This window comes from Protopterus annectens, chromosome 17.part0, assembly GCF_019279795.1.
Source record: "Protopterus annectens isolate FY-2018-M chromosome 17.part0, PAN1.0, whole genome shotgun sequence".
Taxonomy (NCBI): Eukaryota; Metazoa; Chordata; order Ceratodontiformes; family Protopteridae; genus Protopterus; species Protopterus annectens.
In genome coordinates, this window is record NC_056751.1 from 17,322,945 (window position 1) to 17,347,991 (window position 25,047).

The following is a 25,047-nucleotide window of genomic DNA, read 5'->3' on the forward strand; positions in this document are numbered from 1 at the left end:
CAGCCGACGCCGGACCCAGACTTTGGGATTCTGGCCGACCGAGGACTGCCTGCCGGCAGGGGAGAGCCTTACAGTCATGTCTGCAACAGTGAAACACAATGAACATCAGTTTTGTCAGGCGCTGCTGCAAGTTTCCTAAGTTGAAGCTGCTTCTATACTACCTGTATAACATGGCACACACTACAAATAACTAAATGCAAGTGTATTCTACAGTGCATCACTGGATATATTCAGGCAGTGGCAGTTTGTTTTCAGGTGTTTGAACACACACACACTCAACAGTGCTCTGTATTTGTGAATGAGCAATGCTGTACACTATCTCAGACATGATCTGGGAGTTGCAGACAGTGGTCATCAGCTATATTTCCAAGTCATATCCTGTATCACCTGCAACTCACAACACACAACAGTGGACACCATTTTGAATGGCCTGCTGCCTACCTCAATGAGAACAACATATCCTGGCTTGTGCACCTGTCAGTGTGTATGTGTGCCTGCCACGTAGATAGTCCTGTGGGAAGTCACACTGCATGAAATGGTGGTACAGGCCACATGTGAGCCAGATGTAGGAATCATAAGCACTACCTCGATGGCACACAGGCACATAGTATATAACACCCTGTGTATTGTACAGCACTTGGCGGCAGTTAGGTGTGGAAGACCTTCCAGCTTGTATACACAGATGGCATTGTGGAGCAGGTAAGACCTTGACAGCAGTGTGGATGCAAGCAATGGCTATCAGGACCTGGACTATGTTGTAGAATGCCTGCATATTGGTGGTTCTCTCCTCTGACATCCAAGGAAACAACATATGCTCCTCCAAATGCTGCAGCATCATGTCAAGGAACTGGTATAGGATATGTGAGGCTGATACCTGCTAAAATCCTAATGTTTTCCATACTGGATACTGACAGGTCTCTATAGCAAGGATGGCTAATGATGCACAAGCCTTTGTGTCCACTGGGATCGTCAGTCCATGCATCCCCTTGATTCCATGTGCGGGCAGCACATACCTACTAACTCCTGTATGATGTCGCTCTCCACACAGTAGTGATTGACAATGTCCTGTCATAGAAGCAATGATATGCCAGCAGCTGATGGACACATCTGCAGTGAGGAAGGTGACGGGATGCAGCATCATGGGCACTGACTTTGACAACTGCCACTAACGCTGCTCAGCTAGGACTGCTACCATGCCTAGAATAACAGCACAAGGGCAGTTCCCATACACTGAGAAATTCTGGAATTCGTTATAGATGAATGCATTAGCTCTCTAAATTTAGACATCCCTGAATCAGTGCATCATGTTTAATTTCATCATTAGCAAGATGATACTCATTTGTATTTTGCATTTATGCAGCCATTTGCATACCATACCATTCTACTTCTCAAACACTCTCTCAATGTGTTACCACTTATTACACTATTGCAAGCAATGCTATGCATTACTTGTTTCTGAATAACCCCCAAATGTTTCTGCTGTGGTAGAAAACACAAAACCAATCAAAGAATAGGACAGTATCTACTAGGTATTTAAAGTACTAGATGTGGGGAAAGCCACCTTTTCAGGCAAGTGACAATATATAAGATAATTGCCTTAAGGCAAGAGACTGCTTTTATATACACACACACACACACACACACACACATATATATAGATGCACTATTCACCGTAATAACACGTGAAGAAATTTAACACATAAAACACAGCACTTCTGCTCTATGTCTAATGTGGTACATGAAACTAATACAACAGCAAAAATATTAAAAATATATCGAAGCAAGTGTTTCGATTGAATGAAGAGAAATAAACTCCAGAACAGATATTTGAGCGCGCATTCATTCTTTATTGTATAAGAACTTCTTCAGAAATAAATACAAATGTTAAAAAACAGGTATATGTAGACAAATCATACAATGGAATTACAGGAGCAGCCTATGAGGTAAATCTAATTAGCATGTAAAAAACTCTTCTTTAGGATGTATTTACAATCTTAGCAATGTGTTGAACAAGCTGTGGGGCTTGTAAACTGCAGCCAAGCACCTTAGGCAAACAAAGAAATACTTGATTAAGCAATACTCTGTTATAAACAATGTTACCAGTAGAGCTAAAATAGCAAGTGAAATAATTAAAGATCAAAAAATGCAGTTTTTTTTCACAAAGTAAAGCCTGCTGAGTGTAGTAATGTATAAAATAACTGCTGTTGGTAGCTTTGTATGAGAAGTATATTCGTTGGAAAGGCAAAGTGTATGTAAGACCGTCAGTCGCATAACTAAAGTGGTGCAATGCTATCAGAGTGTAGTAGTCTGCAAAGGTTCACTGTAAAATAAAATAAAATGCTGCCCTTCTCTGTGAATCAACCTCGATTCTAGAGTCATAACTGTGGGTCATGCTAATGCCTGCACTTTCAGTCTACATTGTCCTTCTGTACGAAAGTGTAGTATTGTGTAAAGTGCGCACATTCAGACATGTAGCTGCTTAATAACTGCAGCCATTTGGTTTAAAGTCGAAATCCTAAATTTAAACTGTTGACGGACCAACGGGAAACAAGAAACCCTATACCCCATATATATATATATATATATATATATATATATATATATATATATATATATATACACACACACACACACACACACATACATATGTACATATCAGTAAACCAAAAAGTGCCAAGCAAAATAGCAATATGTGAGAGGAGGTGAAGTCACAGAGGATGATAGTTGACCCTGTATCATTAATGCACTATATAAACATAAACAGAGTACTGCATCTGTAAACCAAGTAAACACATTGCTACTGTAATAGGATATTACATAAGTAGTAGATTTATTGATGTTGTAAACATAAAAAATTGTTTCAAGTAAAATAATAAAACACAGCAAAGCTTTCGAGTTACAAAACTCTTTCTCAGTGCAATTACAGGTTCATAGTTTGGTACTAGGCTATCGGCTCTAGGGCCTATACAAGCCTAGCCATAACAATTCCCTGGCTATTTCTTCCAACAGTATTTACTTCCCTGGACCCCTGTCTAGCAGTGCGACTGAAGTGATCCCAGGGGTGAATTTCCTATCTTCCATCCAATTACCAAAGTTCCTTTTGAAGAGGGCCAAAGAGGCGCTCTGCTTGACATGTATGGGCAGTCTATTCCAGAGTCAATTACTCATCTCATTATCTTCACAATGTTCAAATATTTACATTAGCCAATCATACATATTCTTAAAATCACATGAATTATTAAATAGCTAAATGCAGTTAAAATAAAACAGCACAGTAAAAGGAATGCACACACACACACACACATACACACACGCATGCACACACACGCACGTGCACACACACACACGCGCACACACACACACACACACACACACACACATAAACAAGCCCAGGACCAAACAAAATAAACTTATAATAAAATCCAAATATAAATAAAGAATATATTACATATTATAAGTATTACTAATAACTGCGCTCACTATTAGTATACTAAATATTAAGATAAAAGTAAAAACAAATACTGCTTCTATACATATTGATGTCTATTTTTCAATATGGGCTTAAATACTATTGGTACTATTTAATCCTGGCATTTTATCAGCCCTGAAATAATTAATCCAGTCATAGTCAATCATCTCTGTTTGATTCACTTTCACTCTTACATTGCAACAGACAACTTGTAAAATCCTAAACTTAAACTTATGATCTGTTTAATGATTAAGTTTATCATCAGCAACTTGGGCTGGCTATGGGCACCGTGGTTGTGAACACTTACATTACTATTACTTTATCAAGGTAGGAATAGATTAAAGCTCAGGCTATTCTTTAGAAATATAGATTTAAAGCTACTGCATGGAAGTAATAGTGTAAGGGATGATTGTTTATGGCGACCAAGCACTTTTGTACCAAACAATACTCCAGCAGTGAAAGCATTCCAGGAAATGTGTGAACAAGAGATTTACGAATCTTTTTTAAAGAAAGAGCATTGTGAAAAATATTATAACTTAAAACCCGAAGAAAGAGAAGCTTTTAGTAAACACCTCACAGCAAGAGGTTCTCCGGTTCGATTCTCGGTTGGGGTGCCTTCTGTGTGGAGTTTGCATGTTCTCCCTGCGTTCGCGTGGGTTTCCTCCGGGTACTCCGGTTTCCTCCCACATTCTAAAAACATGCATCTGGAGCATTTCTCCCCGGGCCTCCGCTGAAAACAGGATCTGTGGAACCTAGTCGGACTTTCCCGGTCAACAAATGTAAAATAAAATAAAATAAAATAAATAAATAGTAAATTATGCACGAATCAGAATATGGTTATTAAACAGGCTGATAAAGGGGCTAAGATTGCTGTAATGGACATGGAGTTTTATAACAACAGGATGCATGATTTCTTATCTGATTTAAGTACTTTTAAAAAAACTAGATAGAAAATTTATTGATCAGATAATGCATCAAGTTAAGAACTTTTTATAGGATTTACTTATGGAAAATTTGATTACACTGAATTTGATTACTGAACTATATAATTATTTTTATGTCTTGCATCCTATTATTCCATTTATTTATGGATTGCCAAAAATCCATAAAGATTTATTAGTACCACCCATGAGGCTTATAGTCTCGGGGAGCTCCTGGATTACCACACCCTTGTCTGACTACTTTGAGAAACAGTTATGACCATTATTCTTCTTTCGGCTTTTTCGTGGGTTTCCCCCGGGTGCTCCGGTTTCCTCCCACATCCCAAAGACATGCAGTAGGTGGATTGGACACTCAAAATTGGCGCTAGGTGTGAGTGTGTGTGTGTGTGTGTGTGTGTGTGTGTGCCTTCTGTGGAAGGTTGGGCGCCGGGCTGGCAACTCGACACTGTAAAACTCCACTGCCAATCATGAGCGGACAGATGATCCGCTGTATGACCATTATTAAGTTTAGAAAAAGTTTTATTTAGGACACTAATGATTTTCTTTCTACACTCAGCCATTAGGCCATGGAAAATGAAGGCAGAGATATTTTACTTGTTACAGTGGCTAAGTCCTTATTTACTGTAAGACCTAATGACTGGGGAGTACAATGTGTTAGAGAGTATTTATGTGGACATACCACGTTTACAGCTTCTGAGATAGAAATGTTATGTTCAATGTTGGATATAGTGTTGGAAAATAACATTTTTCTTTTTAATGATGAAGTTTATCATCAGCAACTTGGGGTGGCTATGGGCCCTGGTTGTGAACACTTAATGCTAATTTTATTTTATCAAGGTGGGGAGAGATTGATGTTCTTAATGATTAATTAGCACCATTTAAGAATCAAGGTTTTTCCTTTTTTTAAGCGCTTTGTGGATGATATTTCTTTTTGCTGTGTATGGAAGATATTGATGGGTTATATGCATTTGTTGAACATTTACATCATACAGTAGATTACAATGAAAAAAAGTTTAATACTATGATTTATAGAAAATATGTGCTATCTTTAAGGTACGTTAGGTATGTTAACTCAAAGTACGCACCCTAGGCATATATATATAAAGGAATAGTCAAAAGTCAATTTCTTAAAGACAGTAGGCTTAACACTAGAACTGAAAATTTTATACAGGATATTGATTACATGGGTCTATATTGTATTATCTGCAGCTTAGGTTGTCGAATGCTTAAACATCGACATCTAATCATCAAAAGCAGACAATAGCGAATGGCCACATAATCAAATTCTTTCCTCGGGAAAGAATTTGCGTTGCCGTTATCGGGGATTTACCATTTCCCCAATGTACAGCAATCTCGAAGTTGGTATATTTAGTTGGGGGGGTGTGGGGGGCACAACCCCTCACATTGGAGGGTGTGGAGGACAAAGCCCCCCACTATGTTTGTGTGTGTTTGTTTATTTTGTTTACAGATGGCCACGCAATTTCTTTCCCGAGAAAAGAATTAGATTATGTGGCCGTTCACTATTGTCAGCTTTTGACTCTTAGGTGTCAATGTTTTAGGATTCGACAACCTAACCTGTCGATGATATGATATAGACGTGATTATATGGCTAATGACTAGTGCGAGGAGTGCCTTCTGTGTGGAGTCTGCATGTCCTCCCCGCAATTGGGTGGGCATTCGAAAGACATGTGAAAATGGGTGTGCCTTAGTTGAAGGTTGAACTTCGAGCTGGCACCTCAGTGTTTGTGAAAATCTACTGCCAATCATTAGTGGACCGGCGTTCCACTGTGGCGACCCCTAAACGGGAAAAGCCAAAAGACAACACATGGCTAATGACTTTTGCTCTAGGGGCTATAATATTAAGTTACTGGAAGATATGAAGGATGTAGTGACAAATGAACAGAGTAATTTAGGTGCACCACACTTTTCTAGACAACTGAATAGACAACAAACTGCTAGTGATAATTTTGAGTTTAATTTAGAGTATATTATGAAATATAACAGGCATAGTAATATGATTAAAAATATTATATTTAAAAATTGGAACATCTTATAATTGAATGCGGATGTTAAAAAAGTTGTAGGTAAACAGCCTAAGTTTTTTCATAAGAGAGAGAAACCTTAAACAGTATTTATGCTATAAGGATTTGAGTAATATAAAAGTTGAAAGACAGTTAGTGAACAGGAATGGGACAGTTCCCTATCACAGCTGTATATATTCCATAAATATTAATACTGACCCTACTTTTAAGCATCCCATCGCAGCGAAGGAATTTGTTTTTCATGTTTTTGCTACATGTAATACAAAGAATGAGATTTATCTTGCTAACTGCACCTCCTATAAGTTCTTTTACATAGGTAAAACTAATAAGAAATTAAAAGAAAGGACAGGGTCGTATCTTTCAGAAATTCAAAGAAAAGTTGAGAGGAATGCTCTGAGCAAACACATTTTATCTGTGGGCTCTCATCATTAGTTTAAGTTTACAGTTTTACAAGTTGTCCATCACAATGTGTTGGATAATGTAAGAGGAGGTGACCTAGTGAATAAAACAGAGATGATTGAATATGACTGGATTAATTATTTCAGGGCTGATATAATGCCATTATTGAATAATACCAATAGTATTAAGCCCATATTGAAAAACAGACGTCAAAATGTATATAAGTAGCATTTGTTTTTATTTTTATTGTAACATTTAGTATAATAATAGCATAATTATTAGTAATACTTATAAAATAGTTTTTATTTATAATTATATTTTACTATAAGTTTATTATTCATTGGTCCTGGGCTTGTTTGTGTGTGTGTGTGTGTGTGTGTGTGTGTGTGTGTGTGTGTGTTTCTTTTACTATGCTGTTTTATTTTAACTGCACTTAGCTATTTAATAACCCATGCGATTTTAAGAATATGTATGATAGACTGGTGTAAATATTTAAACACTGTGAAGATAATGATATGTGTATTTGCACTGAGAAAGAGTTTTGTAACTCAAATGCTTTGTTGTGTTTTATTATTTTACTCATTAAAATAGTGTTTGGCGTTGAGCTCCTGTTGTTTTTTCTTGAATCTACAAGTAATCTACCACAGGATCCTTTCAATGAACCAAAATGTAGAAACAGGCATAGGAAATAGATTAGAAAAATATTTGTGTCTCTAGCGAAAGTAAAACTGGTGTAGGATCCAGCTACTGAAACATCAGTGATATGCTACATAAGCTGATAATCCAAAAGAGAATGCTGTCAGCAGAAGGAACATTAACTTGGATCATGGAGAGAATACAATGCAACTGTGACTTTAATGAAACCTTGCAAGTTACTGCTGCAGTAGCTTTAGCTATACGGTTTATATCCTTGCCAAATATATAACAGCTGGCCAGCTTCTATAGCTTCAGGGCACCTTCCATATGCCTAAATTGTCAGGCAGCTTGAGCAAAGCTGAGTAAAAGACAAGTTTGGGAACCAAGCCTTTCAGAGCTTTACTGCTACCAAACAGTACACTCCTCTGAGGCTTTTAAGAATCAACAGTGGCTTGTGCTGTTCCTTTAATGGGCAGTTAGGTTCCAGTAGGGGAAAAAGCTTCCATTTGTTAATTTTGCTTATTATTTACACTTCCCTGTTTGGGGAATCTATTTTAAAGCTAGGAGTCTGTGTTTTAATGGACTGTCAGTACAACACACTGCTTTTTTAAACAGAAGCATTCTTTTACCTGTCAGTTGAAAATTGTTTGAAATAACTGAAAACTGTTTTTTCTGATGAGAAATTGTGTTTGTTTTACTTTATGAGCTGGCATACTGCTTTAAAGTGTTTTACTGAATTTGTCTGTGAAATAAAAGTGACTTTTAAAGTGCTTTTTACTAAATTTATCTGGGAAAAAAAGTAAGTTTTTAAAGTTTTTTTTTTATGTTCACAGGTAATTGCTGCTTATTTTCCCCTGGGAAAGAGACACCATTTTCTGCTTGACCATTGAACAAGCTATTGGTCCCATAGTCAGTCCTTCTTCTAGCCCCAAAAACAGAAAGTTAAACAATCAGCCTTTGTCACCACAGCAGGCTAGCAATTTGCTTCACCTGCAGGTGGGTGAATCTCCTCTGGCCATCTGTTGTATATCAGACCACTAATCGTTTACCCCAAATCCCTCTGGTGTAACACCTACAGCTACTACTAACTGGTGGTTTGCCAAGTCCATTGTGGCTGCAGAGCTTCCTTGTTTTGTCAGACATGCTGTAGGTGGACTGGACACTCTAAATTGACCCTAGGTGTGAGTGCATGTGTGTGCCTTCTGTGGAAGGTTGGGCACTGGGCTGGCAAATCGACACTGTAAAACTCCACTGCCAATCATGAGTGGACAGGTGATCCGCTGTGGCAACCCCTAACTGGGAAAAGCTGAAAGAAGAAGATTGTACCCATTCCTAAGGAAGCTGCTGCTGCCTCTAATAACACTGTTGGCCCCATTTTTCCAGGTACAATTAGCAGAAAACTAAGCATATTACTCATCCTCAATTTCCTTAGACAGGAGTAGTGTACTGGGTCTGGCTCAGGGTTTAATTCGGGCTATTGATCCTTCTTGTAAGGTAGTTTCAGGTAAAAAAAAAAATGGAATACTTCCTTTCCTGAAGAGATTCAAGATTGTGAATCTGGACAGGAGAATGAATGGACAAATATGGGGATTTCTCATCAGATTTCTGACTCCGACTCAGATGAGAGCTCAATCTCCGATTTTCCCTCTGGGAGGTTTTCTTTCTCTGACACTATTTCTAGAATGTGCCAGTATTTTCAGTGGGAGAACTCTGAGGTTTCGCAGTCCTTCGTAAACTACTATGACCTTTTAGAGAAGGAATTTCCAGAACTTTGCACACATTCCTTCAGTTTTGTCTGCTTTGGAAGATATGTGTAACCACCTGCAATTTTCCTGGTCAGCCATCAGCTCCTAAAAAGGCAGATAGGATGTATAACGTTCCTCAATCTTTTAATTTTTTTATACACTCTTCTCAAACCTGACACAGCAGCTATAGCTTTAGTTAATCCTACAGCTGCTAAATATTTAGTTAATTCCAATCCAAAACTTTCTAAGGATGGGAAGATTATTGATAAGTATGGGGAAAAAGTGTAAGCTTCTTAAACTTTGATTTTCAGAATTTTGAATTGCCAGGCTCATATGTTAAGGTTTGTTCTGACTAACGGTGAAAATCTGAGGAATGTTTAGTCTGCTGTTTCGTCTTGTGTGGATAAATCTGCTTTCAATAATTTAATTTCTTCTGTTGTTCAAGTCACTACTCAATGTATACAGTGTGTGTGTATGACTCTGTTGATACTACTTCAAAGGCTATAGCCACTGATACTGTTTTGAGGAGGTATGCATGGCTGTGTTCTCAGAAAACTTCCAAGAGATTCTCTAAGTCCTCATCCAGTTTTGGTAAGAAACAAAATAAACAGTCTCTTCAAAATGCATGTATACAGATGTTGAAGAAGAAATGGCAAGGGGTGCCAAGAAACAGTCCAATAAGTCAGAATGACTATAATAGACATTGACTCCCCCGGCACTCCCTTTTGTCTTCCAGAAAAGTCTGAATCTCCACTTTTCTTTTTCGGCAACAGATAGTTTAGGAGAAATGGGTTCTTAAGATCATTTATCAAGGTTACAGATGGCAATGGGAGGAAATTCCACCTTTCCAGGAGGTAATTTCTCATCCTCCAGGACACCCTTATTTCCACTTGTCCTTCATCACATGCTGTCCCAGTAAGTGACAGAATCAGTTCCCCCTTCACAAGTAGGAAAGGGATTTTATTCAAGGATAATTTTAGTGCCAAAGAAAGAAAATACTTGGGAGACTAGTTCTGTTGCTTTCTTCCCTAAACCTGTTTGTGATAGTACCCAAAATCAAAATGTCACGGCCTTTTACCTATTCTTGCTCATTCAAGTTTCCTGATAACACTAGATGTAAAAGATGCTTATCACGACATCCCTATTCATCCAGATTTCAGGCGTTTCTTAAGGTTTTGTGTGTCAGGATCACATTATCAGTTCTCTGCCTTACTCACTGAGCTATCCACTGCACTAGGAACAGTGTCCAGTTCCAGTTATAGCTCATTGCAGGCTACAGGGTATCCATATTTAGATGACTTGCTTATATTTGCAGAGTCTTTTTCAAAGTGTTAGGAATCTGTCTTGGATGAGAGACCTCTTATGCAAACTGAGATCGCAAGAGAACATTCAAAACTCTTTCTTGACTCCTTCTCATGAGATTGTATTTCTGAGATGTCAACAAGACACCACAGTTCAAAGAGCATTTCTTCCACAGGAAAAAAAAAACAGTTCTATAGCTAGATCTATTTTAGGGTTTTCCACTCAGACTTCTGTCACTATGAGGGAATACCTTAGAATATTAGGTCTCATGGCTTCTGTGATTCTCATGATACCCCCTGGAAGACTCTACATGAGAAATATACAGTGGTATCTGAAGTATTTTTGGTCCCAACACTAACACCCTTTGCCTTTTGAAATCACAGTGTGGGGGTTTGTCAGAAAAGAAATCACTTGACAGAAAAAAGTTATCCCTAAATCCAGGGCTTCCCCATCTCCCTCCATGTTCCACAGTAGTCACCACAGATGCCTCAAACTTTGTTTAGGAAGCAGTTTCAGGAGGTATAAAAGTACAAGGTGTATGAGACACCAAGGACAGAAGCAAGCACATAAATATAAAAGAGATGCTTGCCCTGATCAAGGCACTCAGCTCTCTAAACCATCTTTGGTCTCAAAGACGTCTTCAAGTTGTTATAGACAATACCACATTCATGTGGTACATCAACAATCAAGGGGGGAACCAGGTCATGCCCCCCCCCCCTTTTGCAGGCTAGCCATGTTAGCTTGGGATATAGCTTCATAGGTGTTTACTAGGATAATGACCAGAAGGGCATTTTTAAGCATAGCCATGCATCCCAAATCTCTGACAAGTTCTGATATCCTTGATAAGTGTAAGCATGGGTCTGGGAGATGAACCATTTACAGGTTACCTGTTTGCATTAGAGACATACAATAGGTGCCAAACCAGGGACGACTTTCTGGTTTCCCATCCAATTGTCCAAGTTGCACTTGAATTGGGTTAGGGAGGAACTCTGCTTCACATGGATTGGAAGCCTGTTCCATAGACTGGGTAGTCTCTGAGATAACATACCTATCTCTCCAGCAGTCCTATTTATATCACAGACAAGATTTAAGCCTTTAGACTGGGTAATTCTGGTACTGTCTGTTTTGTGATTATGCAGGAGGTCCATCTGAGTGGGATCTGACAATGCCCTGTATACCAGGCATAGATCTCCCCTCAAAAGCCTGTAGGAGACAGAATACAGGGATAGGGCCTTAAGGTGGTCTGCATAGGACATATTACTTACTTCCTGTATTCTTTTAGTGAGGAATTTCTGTGGATGTTTCACTTGTTGGATATGCCTGGTTAGGTACATACCAAAGGGGGCATTGTACTCAATGATCAGTCTAATGAATGCCAAATACAGTGGAACAATGACTTCCTTGGATTTAGATGCCATACCTTTGTTTATAAGTTGCGTAACATAGAATGATTTCCTCACCACTGTAGACAGGTGATGATCAAAGGCTAGATTACTATATATGTGTGTCCTTAAGTCCCTGACTACTGGGTCAGCTCTAAGGGGTGTGTTGTCAGTATGATAGTTACCAGGGATGGATGACTTCCCAAAGGATACTATTATGCATTTCTTGGCAATTAAGTTTTAGTCCATGGGTCTGACACCAGTTGTTTGCCTGTGTCAGCCCCTCATGGAGAATATTTGTGTCCGTGTGAGATTCAATGACAGCTCCTAATTTGCAATCATATGCAAATTTAGTCAGCCAGAGACCACTGCCACTGGCTTTGACTTCTGAGAAGTAAATGTCAAAAAGGAGCGGTCCAAGGACTGATCCCTGAGGGACTCCACTTGTGAATGGCCTCTTTGTAGAGGTGGACTCCCCAATTCTAACTTCCTGGGACCTGTCTGTGAACCAGTTGGCTATCCACTTGGTGACATACAGGTTTGTACCTAACCTCTTGAGTTTGTCAAAAATGCCCAAATGGGTATTGTGTCAAATGCCTTGGCCAGGTCAAGGTAGGCAGTGTGAACGATTTTGCCCTCATCCATTGCTTTGGTGACCTTCTCAAAGAAGTCCACCAGGTTGAGTAGGCATGATCTGCCCTTGATGAAACCAAACTGAGTTGGATCCAGTGTCTGGAGGTTTACTATATCTCTGTTGATCATCTCCATGATAATTATTTCCATGGCTTTGCATACAAGACTATTGAGACTTATGGGTCTGTAGTTTCCAGGGTCTGTAGATGGCCCCCCTTTGTGCAGAGGAATGACTGTTGCCTTTCTCCATTCGTGAGGCATGAAGCCTGTTTGGAGGCTACAGTTAAATAGTAATTCCAGAGGCCCTGATAGGTCATGTTTCATGCTATTTAGATGGCATCCTGGGATATTGTCTGGGCCCATTGATGCAGTGTTCTTGGTCTTAGAGAGAGCATTAAGGACCTGTTCCCTACTGATAGTAGGGGGAGTTATATTTGATGATATTTCCTGAGAGAAGGTTGAGAGGGAGGGAGGAGTAAAGCTGGAGCTGAATTTATCAACCCGGAGGTTTGTTATATCTTCTTGCTCAGTATAGGTGGCTCCATTTACAATGAGTTCTGCACACAATTGTGTATTGCCTTTGAGGCTGCAGACATAGCTAAAGAATGCTTTGTGGTTGTCACTGGCCTGGGAGGCCAAACTTACCTCAAATTTGGCTTTGGTAGACGTTATTTGTCCTACAAGTTGTTTATTTAGTTTGATGAGAGTGCTTTTATCCTGCTGGGTTCTGCACCTCTTAATTTTTGCCATTATTTTCTTCCTCCTGTTATACATCCAATTGATTTGGGATTCCACCAGGGTGGCTTGTTTTTAAGTTAGATCTGTACTTCTTCCTGGTGGGTAGAGCTGCCTCTATGCAGCTATTAACATGTTTGTACAGGGTTTCTGTGAACAGTTCTGCATAGGCAGAAGTGTTCTCAGGGTTTATAGGGGCTTGAAACGTTGCCAGGTTCTCACTTAATAGCATGAAGTTAGCCTTAGAATAGTTCCTGAATATTCCCGGTTGAGCTGGGGGGTCCAGGTTTTATTTTTACTTCAAAGGAGACCATTTTATGGTCTGACCTTACCAGGGTCGGCATTATAGTAGGGGTTATGCAGCACTCTTCCATATTAGTGAGGACAACATCCAGTACAGTTGCACCCCCTGGTTGGTGTATTGACTATCTGGTCCAGGGAGTTTGTGTTTACAAAATCCAGGAATCTCTGTACATGTACGTTTAATGTCGTATAATATTCCCAGTTAATAGTGGGGTAATTAAAGTCACCCATGAATATGGTATTGGGTTGGATGGTTAGTGTTTCTAATAACTTTAAATACATGGTATGGGTTTCCTTGGTCATAAAGGGGGACCTGTAGCTTGCAAGGAAGTGGTATTGGATTTTACCTATGGTGATCTGAACATGGAGAAGCTCAAGTGCATTGTCCTGTTTGACCAGCCTTGAAGTGTATTTATTTTTGATGTAAATAGAAACACCTCCACCTTTAGTCCCTGCCTGTGAAGTAGCAGGTCTAAATGTGTAGAAAGCATTATAACTTTGCACTGTTGCTGAGCTTTCCACGGCTTTAAACCATGTCTCAGAGTCCACACAGACATCAGCATTCTCTAGGGTAAAGAGAGTTTCTAGGGAATTCACAGCAAAATTTTACTTTACAGACATCTTACATTCCATCAGAGCATAACTGTGTGGCAGACAACTGAGCAGAATAAGGGCAGACCCTCACAAATGGAAACTAGATCAGGGGTCTTCCAAGGTTAGTTCCATCTGTGGACAGTTCCTCAAGTAGACCTCTTTGCCTCCAGTCTGCACAATCAGCTGGCAAAGTTCAGCTCCAGGACTCCATGAAAGAAAATTTGAAAGACAGATGTCTTTTCTTTTCCTTGGACAGAAATCTTGTATGCTTTTCCACCCTTTTCACTAATATCCTGGGTACTTCTAAAGATACAGAACGAACCCCCAAAGATTGCTGTAGTAACTCCCTACTGGCCCAGACAACCGTGGTTCTCCCTTCTTTTGGAAATGGCCAGAGGCAATTACTACAAGTTTCATCACAGACTAGATCTTCTCACACAAGAATAAGGTTGTTTGATACACTCAACACCAGACACCGCAGAAATACCTCACTAAAAGAATCACAGGCCTAAAGCAGATGCCCTATGCTGACCATCTAAAAAAAACCCCAGCTATACTCTGTCGCATATTGTCTACTCAGAGGCAATCTCGGCTTAACATATAAGGCCATGTCAAACCCAGAGCTGTTGGACATGCTACATGTAAAGAAATCCCAATCCCTCAGAGACACATGCTCCAGGGATCTAAACTTTGTCATCACAATGAACAAAACATGCTGGAGGCATAGGTTCCTGACCCAGAGATGCCCCAGACTCTGGAATAGACTGCCCATACATGTCAAGCAGAGCGCCTCTTTGGCCCTCTTCAAAAGCAACCTTGACAATTGGATGGGAGATAGGAAATTAACCCCGGGATCACATCAGTCACCCTAAGCAGGGGTCCAGGGAAGTAAATATTGTGGGAAGAAATAGCCAGGGAATTGTTATGGCTAGGGTTGTACAGGCCCTAGGGCCGATAACCTAGTACCAACCTATGAACTTCACTTGACAGATTGGATGATAGGGTCTTAATTCCTTTTAGGTACCTCTTTACTGAGAACATGCTGCAGGTACTAATGGAGGCAAGAAAACCTGCTACTAGAAAATCATAAATTAGCAAATGGAAAAGATTTCCTAGTTGGTGTCAACAACATAACCAGCACCCATTCAGGTCTAGCTGTTTTCTGGTTTACAATATTTGTGTGAATTACTATCTTGTGGCCTTTCAGCATGTACTTCCATTGATTCTCCTCATTCAATACAGTCTCATGTCAAAATGTTTTTGAAATGGGTTTTGCATAACAGGCCATCAAAGAAAAACAGTGGTCTCTTCTTTGAGTCTTAATTTTGTGTTAGAGAAGCTAACACTTGCTCCATTTGAACCAACTAACCTGGCTGACTTGAGGTTCTTAACATGGCTGACCTCTGCAAGAGTATCTGACTTAAAAGCTCTTATGGTGAGTCAACCCTACCTCATTTTGTACTGGGAAAGGGTTTCTTTGGGAACTAATCCTTTTTTTATGCCTAAAGTGGTATTCAAGTTTACTTTAAGTGAAACTAACCATCTCTCAGTTTTCTTTCCTTGAACCCAAAAATGAGGGAGAATGTCCACAGACAACTCAGGTACTGTCTTGACAGAACTGAATCTTTCAGATCTTTGGATCAATTGTTCATTTCTTGTGAAGATAAGAAGGGACAGCCTATGTCAAAACAGACTATTTCCAAATGGTTCTCCAAGGCTATTATCTTTTGTTATACCCACCACAACAAAACTATTCCCGGCAGGGTCAAGGCCCACTCTACCAGGGCCTTAGTTTCATCTATAACTTCTTGGAATGGGTTGGATTCTAAAAGTATTCTAGAGACAGCAACTTGGTCCTCTGTACATAGTTTTACAGAGCACAATAAGCGTGAGTCCTTCTCAATGTCTAGAACAGCTTTGTAAGGACCATTCTCCAGGGGTTCCTGGACTGTTCTCCTTCCACCTCCCAAATGTAGTTAGCTATAGTAATCTACCCATATAACTAATGCTACTGCGGCAGTAATCAATACATGAACATAGTACAGTTGTGAAAGCAAACTTACCATAACAGTAGCTGTTAGAATAATCACTGATGCAGTAGCAGCTCCCTCTATCCCTCCCCCCTGTTTTCTGATATGTTGCTCATGCCAGGGTGTGGTTATTTATATTTTATTCTTCCTAGCACTGTCCTTTCAAGTCTCAGCTTCCCTCTCTCTGTTGGCAGGCAAGCTCTGAAGGGCTTTGCAACCAAACCTGTCTTTTACTTAGCTCCTCTTGAGTTGCCTGACAGTTTAGGAAACATGGAAGTTGCCCTGAAGTTTTGGAAGCTGGATGGCTGTTATATCCTTGGCAAGATGTAACCTATATGGTAAAAGATACTACAGCAGTGACCTTCTGAACATTTACTGTTATGAAAAGTTTATTTGCACAGCTGTATTTTGCCCACCTGTTGAACGCAATGTCCTCATTTCTGTTGCCCAGACATTAATGCTTAACTCATTAAACCTTAGTGACACCTCCAGTTATTTTTCTGCCTAATCACCCAAGTTACTACTGCTTGCAGAACCCGTTTTGCGGCGGAACACCACTCAATTTTACTACTTTAAATCAATCCACCCCTACGAAAGGCTTGCAATGTTAACAGACTGCTGTGCATAACGCCTATAATCCTCCTGCAATCTAATCTTTATTTAGACTTTTTTTCTAAAGGAAACAAGGAACACCACTCAATTTTACGACTTTAACTCAACCCATCCCTACAAAAAGCTCGCAACGTTAACAGACTGCTGTGCATAATGCCTATATTCCTCCTGCAGTCTAATCTTTATTTAGACATTTTTTTCTAAAGGAAACAAGGTTAATATATTTGTTAATTGTCTTACATAAGCTGGAAAGTAGCAGTGTAGTGTTCCGCTAGGGAGTTCGCAGCACTAGCATTATCAGATTAGGATTCCCGTATAACTCCCTAACCAGAAATTAATACAGGGACAAACAAACATAATTCCAAGGGAAGCAGATACTCTGAATTTACCCCATTTATTCTGCTTTTCTTGCTCTCCCTTGAATAGAGCTCACAGATTGTCTCTGTAGTCTCGTGGTGTCTGGCTTGAACCACGAGGCGACAGATACACCAATCAGGACATTGTTTCCATAGCAGTCCTAACTATGGAAGCGAGGCTTTTTAAGCTACCTATCTCACGCCTTTTTTTTTCAAAACACCCAAGTTGCTAGTGCTTGCGGAATCCATTTTGCAGTGGTAAGACTATTCATCTACTTAACTGCAGCTGTTTTTTAATAGAATAACGTATGATTCTATGTTTATTGATGTAAAGTGCAACTGCTTTTATGGTTTTTGATGTAAAGTGCAACTGTACAATAACCTGCCTCTATGTAAGGGTATTAGACTAATTAGTAGTGTCCAGCAATTGCCTTAAACAGTTCACATCCATAAATACTGCTAATCAGTCTGCTGCGATAGAAAGGTAGATGTATAATTTACTTGGGGCATAGGGGAACATAGGCATATTTGCCGTTTTCACTGATAAACTGATATAACTGCATATTAAATTGAAATGCTTAGTATGAGGTTTCTAAATCATACTGTATAATGTTAGCATGGTCTAGTGTTCGCGTCGTGAGAAAGGAACCAAGCGACATAGTAGATTAGTTTGGCAAAAACACAGTCATTTACATTAATGTCTGAAAAGGGGCATACTACTGATTGAAATCCTAGAATAACTTAAAGTGGTAGGTCTAGTTTGTTGGTAACACTGGGGTGGCTATTGGTCTAACTGAAATGTGTACACACAGTATTTATAAACAGTGACCGACTATGATTTTGGACTCATACTGAGTGACTTTCGTTATACACCTATAAGGAATACTGGCTAATGTATGCTGTTAAGTAATTGTTAACTAAGACTAATTATAGCTGTGTATACCTTATTCTAAATATTATATCCTGCTAGGTAACTGGTTCTTCCACTGTATTACTGTTTTTTTTTTGCACTGTAATTTTTTTATTATTTCCTCTGTTGCTTATGTCTGCACTTTAAGGTCTAATTCACTAGGTTAAACTGCATGCTGGGAAGTAGCAGTGTAGTGTTCTGCTCGGGAGCACAAAGTACTAGCATTATCAGATTAGGATTCCTGTATAACTCCCCAACCAGAAATTAATACAGCAACAAACAAAAGTAATTCCAAGGGAAGCAGATACTTTGAAATTACCCCATTTATTCTGCTTTTCTTGCTCTCACTTGAATAGAGCTCACAGATTGTCTCTGGAGTCTTGTGGTGTCTGGGCCCCAGTACGCTCGGCTCACTCTGCTTCCCTACCCTGCCCCCATTTCCCACCCACCACCACTACTTCTACATTTACTCTAACCCCTTGTCATCTGAACACTCCCTACAGCCACTCAGCTGCATTTACCCAAACCACACACCCTAACTTCCTCCCTATACAATAATCCCACACAACAGTATCCTACCATACCTCTATACCATTCCACCCTTAGGCTCAACACTACCTACATCCAAATACCACTTCCACACACTATGCAAATCTTACTAACATCTCTCCTTGTAACTCTCACAGCCCTAACCTCTTTTACATCCATACATACTAACACACCACTACCCCACACCACCTGCCATACAACACATACCTCCACACCTGTAGTAACTCACATAAACTTCCCAACAGCTCCTACTTTATTTAATGACAACTCAATACTGCACATACATAAGAAGTACATTCCACTATCCTACACTAGAAAAATATTATTTAAAAACCACAAAGAGATAGTACAAACAATCAAACTTTCACTACTTTTAAGGAAGTGCCTCCTAGCCTAAGGAGATATTCACCCAAATCCAGGGGCATGCAACATCATGCCCCCTACCAAACACACATCAGATCTACTTATCATCAATCTTAACTCTTGGAGTATATCAAACAAACTTCCTCACTTACACGCATTCATAACCCACTACTCCCCTGGCATTCTAACCATAACAGAGACCTGGCTAAAACCCAGCACCCAGAGTGAAGAAATACCCCCTCCAGGATATAATATCCTAAGACTAGACAGAGTGGGAAAGAAGGGAGGGGGTGTTGCAATTCTCTATAAAAACACGCTTACACCAACCTCTACAAATGCCTCTACCTAAATTTCATAATGCTGAGACCTTAGGCGCTGTGCTACTGCTAAACAAGAAAAAGAGCATCAATATTCTTTGTGCTTATATCCCTCCAGGTAATAACTCTCCAACAATTGAGGAAATTCTACAATGGACAAGGGACAACCTCCCACAACCACAAGAGACCATTTTACTAGGTGACCTAGATACTGACTGGCTAGCCTGCAACTCCAAAAATCCCACTAACCATATCAACCTATACGGAGTCTCTCAATTCATTCATGAACCCACTAGAGTAGACAAAAAATCCCAAAAGAAATCTATATTAAATTGGACACTGGTAAACTGCCCTGAACATAATTACCAAATAGGTTGTCTATCAGATGGACTTAGAAACCACCTCCCAACATTCCTCCTACGGAAACGCACAAACTTACCCAAACCCATAGCTTATAGACTAGTTACAGATGATCAAAATGTAAACCCACAGGATCTTAACACTACTTTAAAAAAATGTAACTGGGAACGATTACGCAACCTTGACTTAGACCAAGCAGTTGACTACTTTAATAGTACTGTTACTAATATCCTTAATTTAGTAGCCCCCATAAGAAAAATTAGAGCTAAACTACATTATGCTCCATGGCTTAGTAGGTCCACTAGAGCCTTATTAAAGTCCAGAGATAAGGCATGGAAAACCTGGAAGAAGGATAACACTAGTCTATCCAAACAAAACTATTAACAACTTAGGAATCAAGCCAAAAAAAAGCTTGATAAATAGAACTACTTCCTAGGTGTCCAAAACAAACACTCTAAAGACCCCCAAAAGTTTTGGCATGCAATTAACTTCCTACTAAAACCGGGCGAAACCACCACACCAGTTCCCAACTCCACCAATACAAACAGCAACATAGCCTCCCAATTCAATCATCACTTTACTGAATCCATTAAAACACTATCCACCCAACTATCCAAAAATAGCTACTCATCCATGCCAATAACAACTCCTAACAAAATACATTCCTTTATGCTCTCACCTGTCCCAACCTCCACAATAAAAAAAAATACCTCTTAAAACTAAAACCCACTACTCTTGCAGCAGATGGTATACCAGCTAATTTTCTAAAAATGGCTGCTGACTCCTTATCCTCCTCTGTCTCCATCCTTATCAACTGCTCCATACAGGAAGCCTGTACACCTCATCCATGGAACATCTCATACATTATCCCCTTCATAAAGCTGGCAATTCCTATGATTTCTCAAATTACTACCCCACTGCCATTTTGTCTCCTTTATCAAAGATACTTGAGAAATGTATTCACTCTCAGGTCATGCATTTCCTAAATACAAACAATCTCCTCTCCTCTACACAACATGGCTTCCGCCCACACCACAGCACAACTACTGCACTTCTCTCTTTTACAAATCTGGTTAACCAACATAAAAATAATAACAATTTCATATCTGCTATATTCCTGGACCTCTCTAAAGCATTCGACATGGTTTCTCACTCCATACTAATATACACACTAACCTCTTTATCCTTTGCCCCTGACCCTATTGCCTGGTTTAAAAAAATATCTATCTGACAGACAACGATCTGTCCAATGGCAGGGTGTTCTATCACCTTTACTTCCAACCACCATAGGTGTACCTCAAGGTTCTATATTGGGTCCACTTCTCTTTTCCATCTTCACCATTAATCTGCATACCTCTACCCTGAATGCCTCACTCATACAGTATGCAGATGATTCGACCCTAATCTGCTCAGCCCCATCTCTTACCACTCTACAACAACTCACCCAGGAATCCTTTACCTCAGTGGAAAGTTGGATCACAAATATCCAACTTATCCTAAATCCCAATAAAACTAAATTACTCCTGTTTACCCCTAACAAATCAAAAACCTCTCCTCTCTCCTTCTCTATCTCTTCCAAAAATGGTACTGTCATTTCACCCTCTCCCCATACCAAACTCCTTGGTGTTGAAATAGACAATAACCTCCACTTTGACATCCATATCTCTCAAACTATCAAAAAGGTACACAAAAAAAACGGGTACCCTATATAGGCATAAAAACTTTCTGTCAGTTCAGGCTCGGGTCACTCTAGCCCAAACTCACATTCTGTCCACATTAATGTATGCAGCACCAATACTGACCCATGTTAGAAAATCTGACCTTGACAAACTTGAGTCTTGTTATAACAAAATTGCCAAGTTTGCTAATAACTCTGCCTTTAGAACCCATCACTGTATATGTCTAAGGCAACTTCAGTGGCTTAAACTCCCACAGCTATTAACTTTCCAACTAGTCATTGCATATAACATTCTAAAACATCCTGATAAAGCTCCAGCACTAAGGCAATTATTGACTCACTATACAGCAAATCATCCACCCTATTCTGCAAACAAATCACCCCTCTCTATCTCCACAGCCAACAACACTGCAGGGAAAGGCCTATTTTCACACACTATAGCTAAAAGTTGGAATAACCTCCCCATTTGTGTGACTTCTGCATTAAATACTATACAATTCAAAAACTTTCTTAAGTCTCATTTTATATAAGTTCATTGCTTTGTCCGTGTGTTACATAATCCTACAATATGCTTTCTCCATTTTTTTCTTTCCCTCCTACTTTAGACCATCTGTAATATGGTACTGATAAATAGTATCCCTTATCCTTAATATGTGGTTTTGTAGTGATTTTTGTCCTATTCACAGCTAACAAAATGTATATATGTAAATTTTCTTGTGGTTTTTTTTCTATTTTTTTTTCTTTTTTCTTTTCCTCAAATGCTGTAATGACTCTGTTTTCCTTTTGTATAATATTATTATTCTGTTAATTATGTGGAGCTTTCCTCTCCGGGCCTCTGCTGTAAATGGACCTCGTCCAGTCAGACCATCCCAGTTAACAAATGTAAAATAAAATAAAAAATAAAAACTTTTCTGAGATCTCCTAGGTGGCTAATGCTGCTTGTTCCTATCTACTATAACAAATACATAGTTATGCGCCATACAAGGAACTGAAATATTTAATTTTAAAGCTTAGATGAAAGGCAAAATAACTGCATTAATAACAAACCTCTTTATAGTGCAGCTACAGAGGTATTACATATTGAGGACAGATTATATATGTATACTGCCATTTTTTTTAATATTTTTTTCAAATGTCTCAACAACAAAACAAAACAGACAGAACTGCTTAGCCTCATATGAAAGCACAGGGCTGGATGAAGAAAATGCCACTAATAGTATGTGTATAGCTTGAGGAGTTCACTCAGGTGGTTTAGATTGTTTAGAAAACATTACAAAAATGTATATTTACTGTTTTTATTGTGTCTTATTAAACTTGGTTGAAGATGTACAATCTAAAGAACACTACCATTGTAAAGACTTGTTGAACAGTTTGCCATTTACACTTTTTTAGCAAGTTGTGTGTGCAGAGATATAACTTTAGTTTTTCAAATGGCTCAGGACACAACTATTGAAAGTTAAAGTACAAACCTGTAGAGCTCCAGTGGAGGTGGGGTGGGGGCGGGAAAGAGTTGTTATGAAAGGGGGTACACCTTCACCAGACATGGTCTCTAAGGTCTGGAGAAGGGGGCAACCTGAAAGGAATATGCCTGCAGAACCGCCAAAGAAAGAAAATGCTCAGACAGAAATATTATCCAGTCAGTGATTGTTTTATTGGTCACAGTCAACTGCTTTGCAGCATCATATTCAACTCAGGCATACCTTGTGCCTAATTACACACACAGGGGAAACTGAGACAATTACATTTCACCATCCTTTGCTTCTTCAAAAAAGTTACATGGCATTAAAAATATACTGGTTTTAACTGTATCAAACACCATTCAAGTAACTAACATGAGATTACAAGCTAACACATAAAAGAATTTTTGCTACACATCTCTTCATATCACAGAGCTTCTTTTAAACCAGAGCTACATGTACAGCATACTATGCTGTAATACGGACATCTGCAATCAGACTTACTTGTGAAGTCTCCTGTATTCATTTTATATCTATCTCACATTTCTGTTTAAATGCTTCAGGCAACCAGTTGAGCAGATGACTTTTAATTCCTAAGACACCGATTCATGTTAAGCAGAAAAAAGAAAATTACAGGTTACAACATGTCACGTATATCAGACACAACAGTTTCTTTCAACAGCTGCCCTAAAACAGTTTTATAAAAATCCCAAACTGTGTGTGCTGAAGGTCTTTCAAATGGATTTGCTGTTTTGCAACTTCTGTGGATCTCAAACAAATGAAACCTGACAACATCACTTCCTTCTACATCACCCAGAAGAAAATTAGTCACATCTGGGATTTTCCAAATATCGGTTTTCTCATCGTAGGGAGGCATTAGATCATCAGAAAATGGAATCTCGTTTCCATATGGCCATCGTTGCTCAGGAGCCACAAAGTCGCCACCTAGTTCCTGATGGCCACATTTAATGAGAATACCACCTGGTCTGTCAACAAGTGGGAGGGCATCAATGTCATTTGCCACAATATGAAAATCAGCTGTTAGCAAGTACTGGGACAGCACTTTGTTCAGATCATTGGAGTCACACATCACTCTGGTACCAACTGAGCTATCATGTAGATAACTGATGATGCTCACATATTCCAGCACTAGTTCAAATCGTGTCTGCCATGTGTTAAAGCTCTGATACTGGGGAAGGTTTAGTACCATGTTAATATTAATAAGAGAGCCATGTGGATGATACTCAGTTACAATTGCATGTTCCTCCTCACAAAATCCAACCAATGCAATGATACCTTTGCCCTGCAACGATTTCAGCATTTCCAGACCATGTAGAAAGTCATCTTCATACTCTGGAGATGACAGCAATGAAACTGCAACCTTATTTGCCTTCCAGTCAGAAAGGAAAACCTGAAGAACAAAAAAGAGAAACGACCAATTAGAAAAGTTTACATAGCAGTAAGGCACTCTATTTCACATCTGAAATGTGAAAAAATACAATGACAGCAGTAGTCTTTCTTGACTGCGCTACAAATATTTCACAGTGTAATCTGGAAGATAAAACAACAGCATTAGCCATATGTGATCTTTCCTACAATAAGGGAATTTGCAACAACTTCATTGGCAGCTCCAGCACAAGTACCTTACAAAGATAAAAGTAGGCATCACAGCACAAACTATGCTGTTGTTTACATCACACAGATGGCTGTCATTTGATTACTTTTAAACTACCACATGAGACCCTAATTGAGTTTACTAATTCTTCAGAGAATAAAACAGAACCATAATAAGGGTTCCATTTACTACCAAAGAAAAAATAAAAATAAAATAAGTTCTATTCACGTTTAACCAAGAAACAAGCTGAAAGCACTGTGGAAGGACCAGGCTCAACTCCAGATGTATTAAAAAGAATTTTAATAATATAAAACATGATGTTTTATTCTTTAATTCTTTTTGCTACATCTGGACTCGAACCTGGTCCTTCCACAGTGCTTTTTTCTTGGTTGCTGCATATTGCAGCTGTTTGGCACTGTTTTCTTGCACCTTTGTGGTTTGTTCTATTCATGTTTATTTACTGCTTTACATTTACTGATGCAGTAAAGTTAGGGTGGTAATTCAGGGTCTATATTACGTGATCGAACGTTAAGGTGATTGGACACCTAAACATCGACCTGTAAATGTTGAATCCTTAAAACCGCGAACAGCCATTTATGCAAATTTTTTTCCCTGGGAA

At 39.2% G+C, this 25,047-nt stretch overlaps 1 protein-coding gene across 2 annotated transcripts in view; it reads right to left on the reverse strand.

The window, feature by feature from the left end:
• Positions 1-22,983: 22,983 nt before the first annotated feature.
• Positions 22,984-25,047, reverse strand: part of POMK (protein O-mannose kinase) — a 243,299-nt gene continuing 241,235 nt past the window's right edge. For both annotated transcript variants that reach the window (XM_044059713.1, XM_044059712.1), the window contains exon 4: positions 22,984-24,226. In XM_044059713.1, coding sequence (XP_043915648.1) covers positions 23,451-24,226 — 776 coding nt within the window. In that variant the 3' untranslated portion in view covers positions 22,984-23,450. The remainder of the gene's footprint in view (positions 24,227-25,047) is intronic.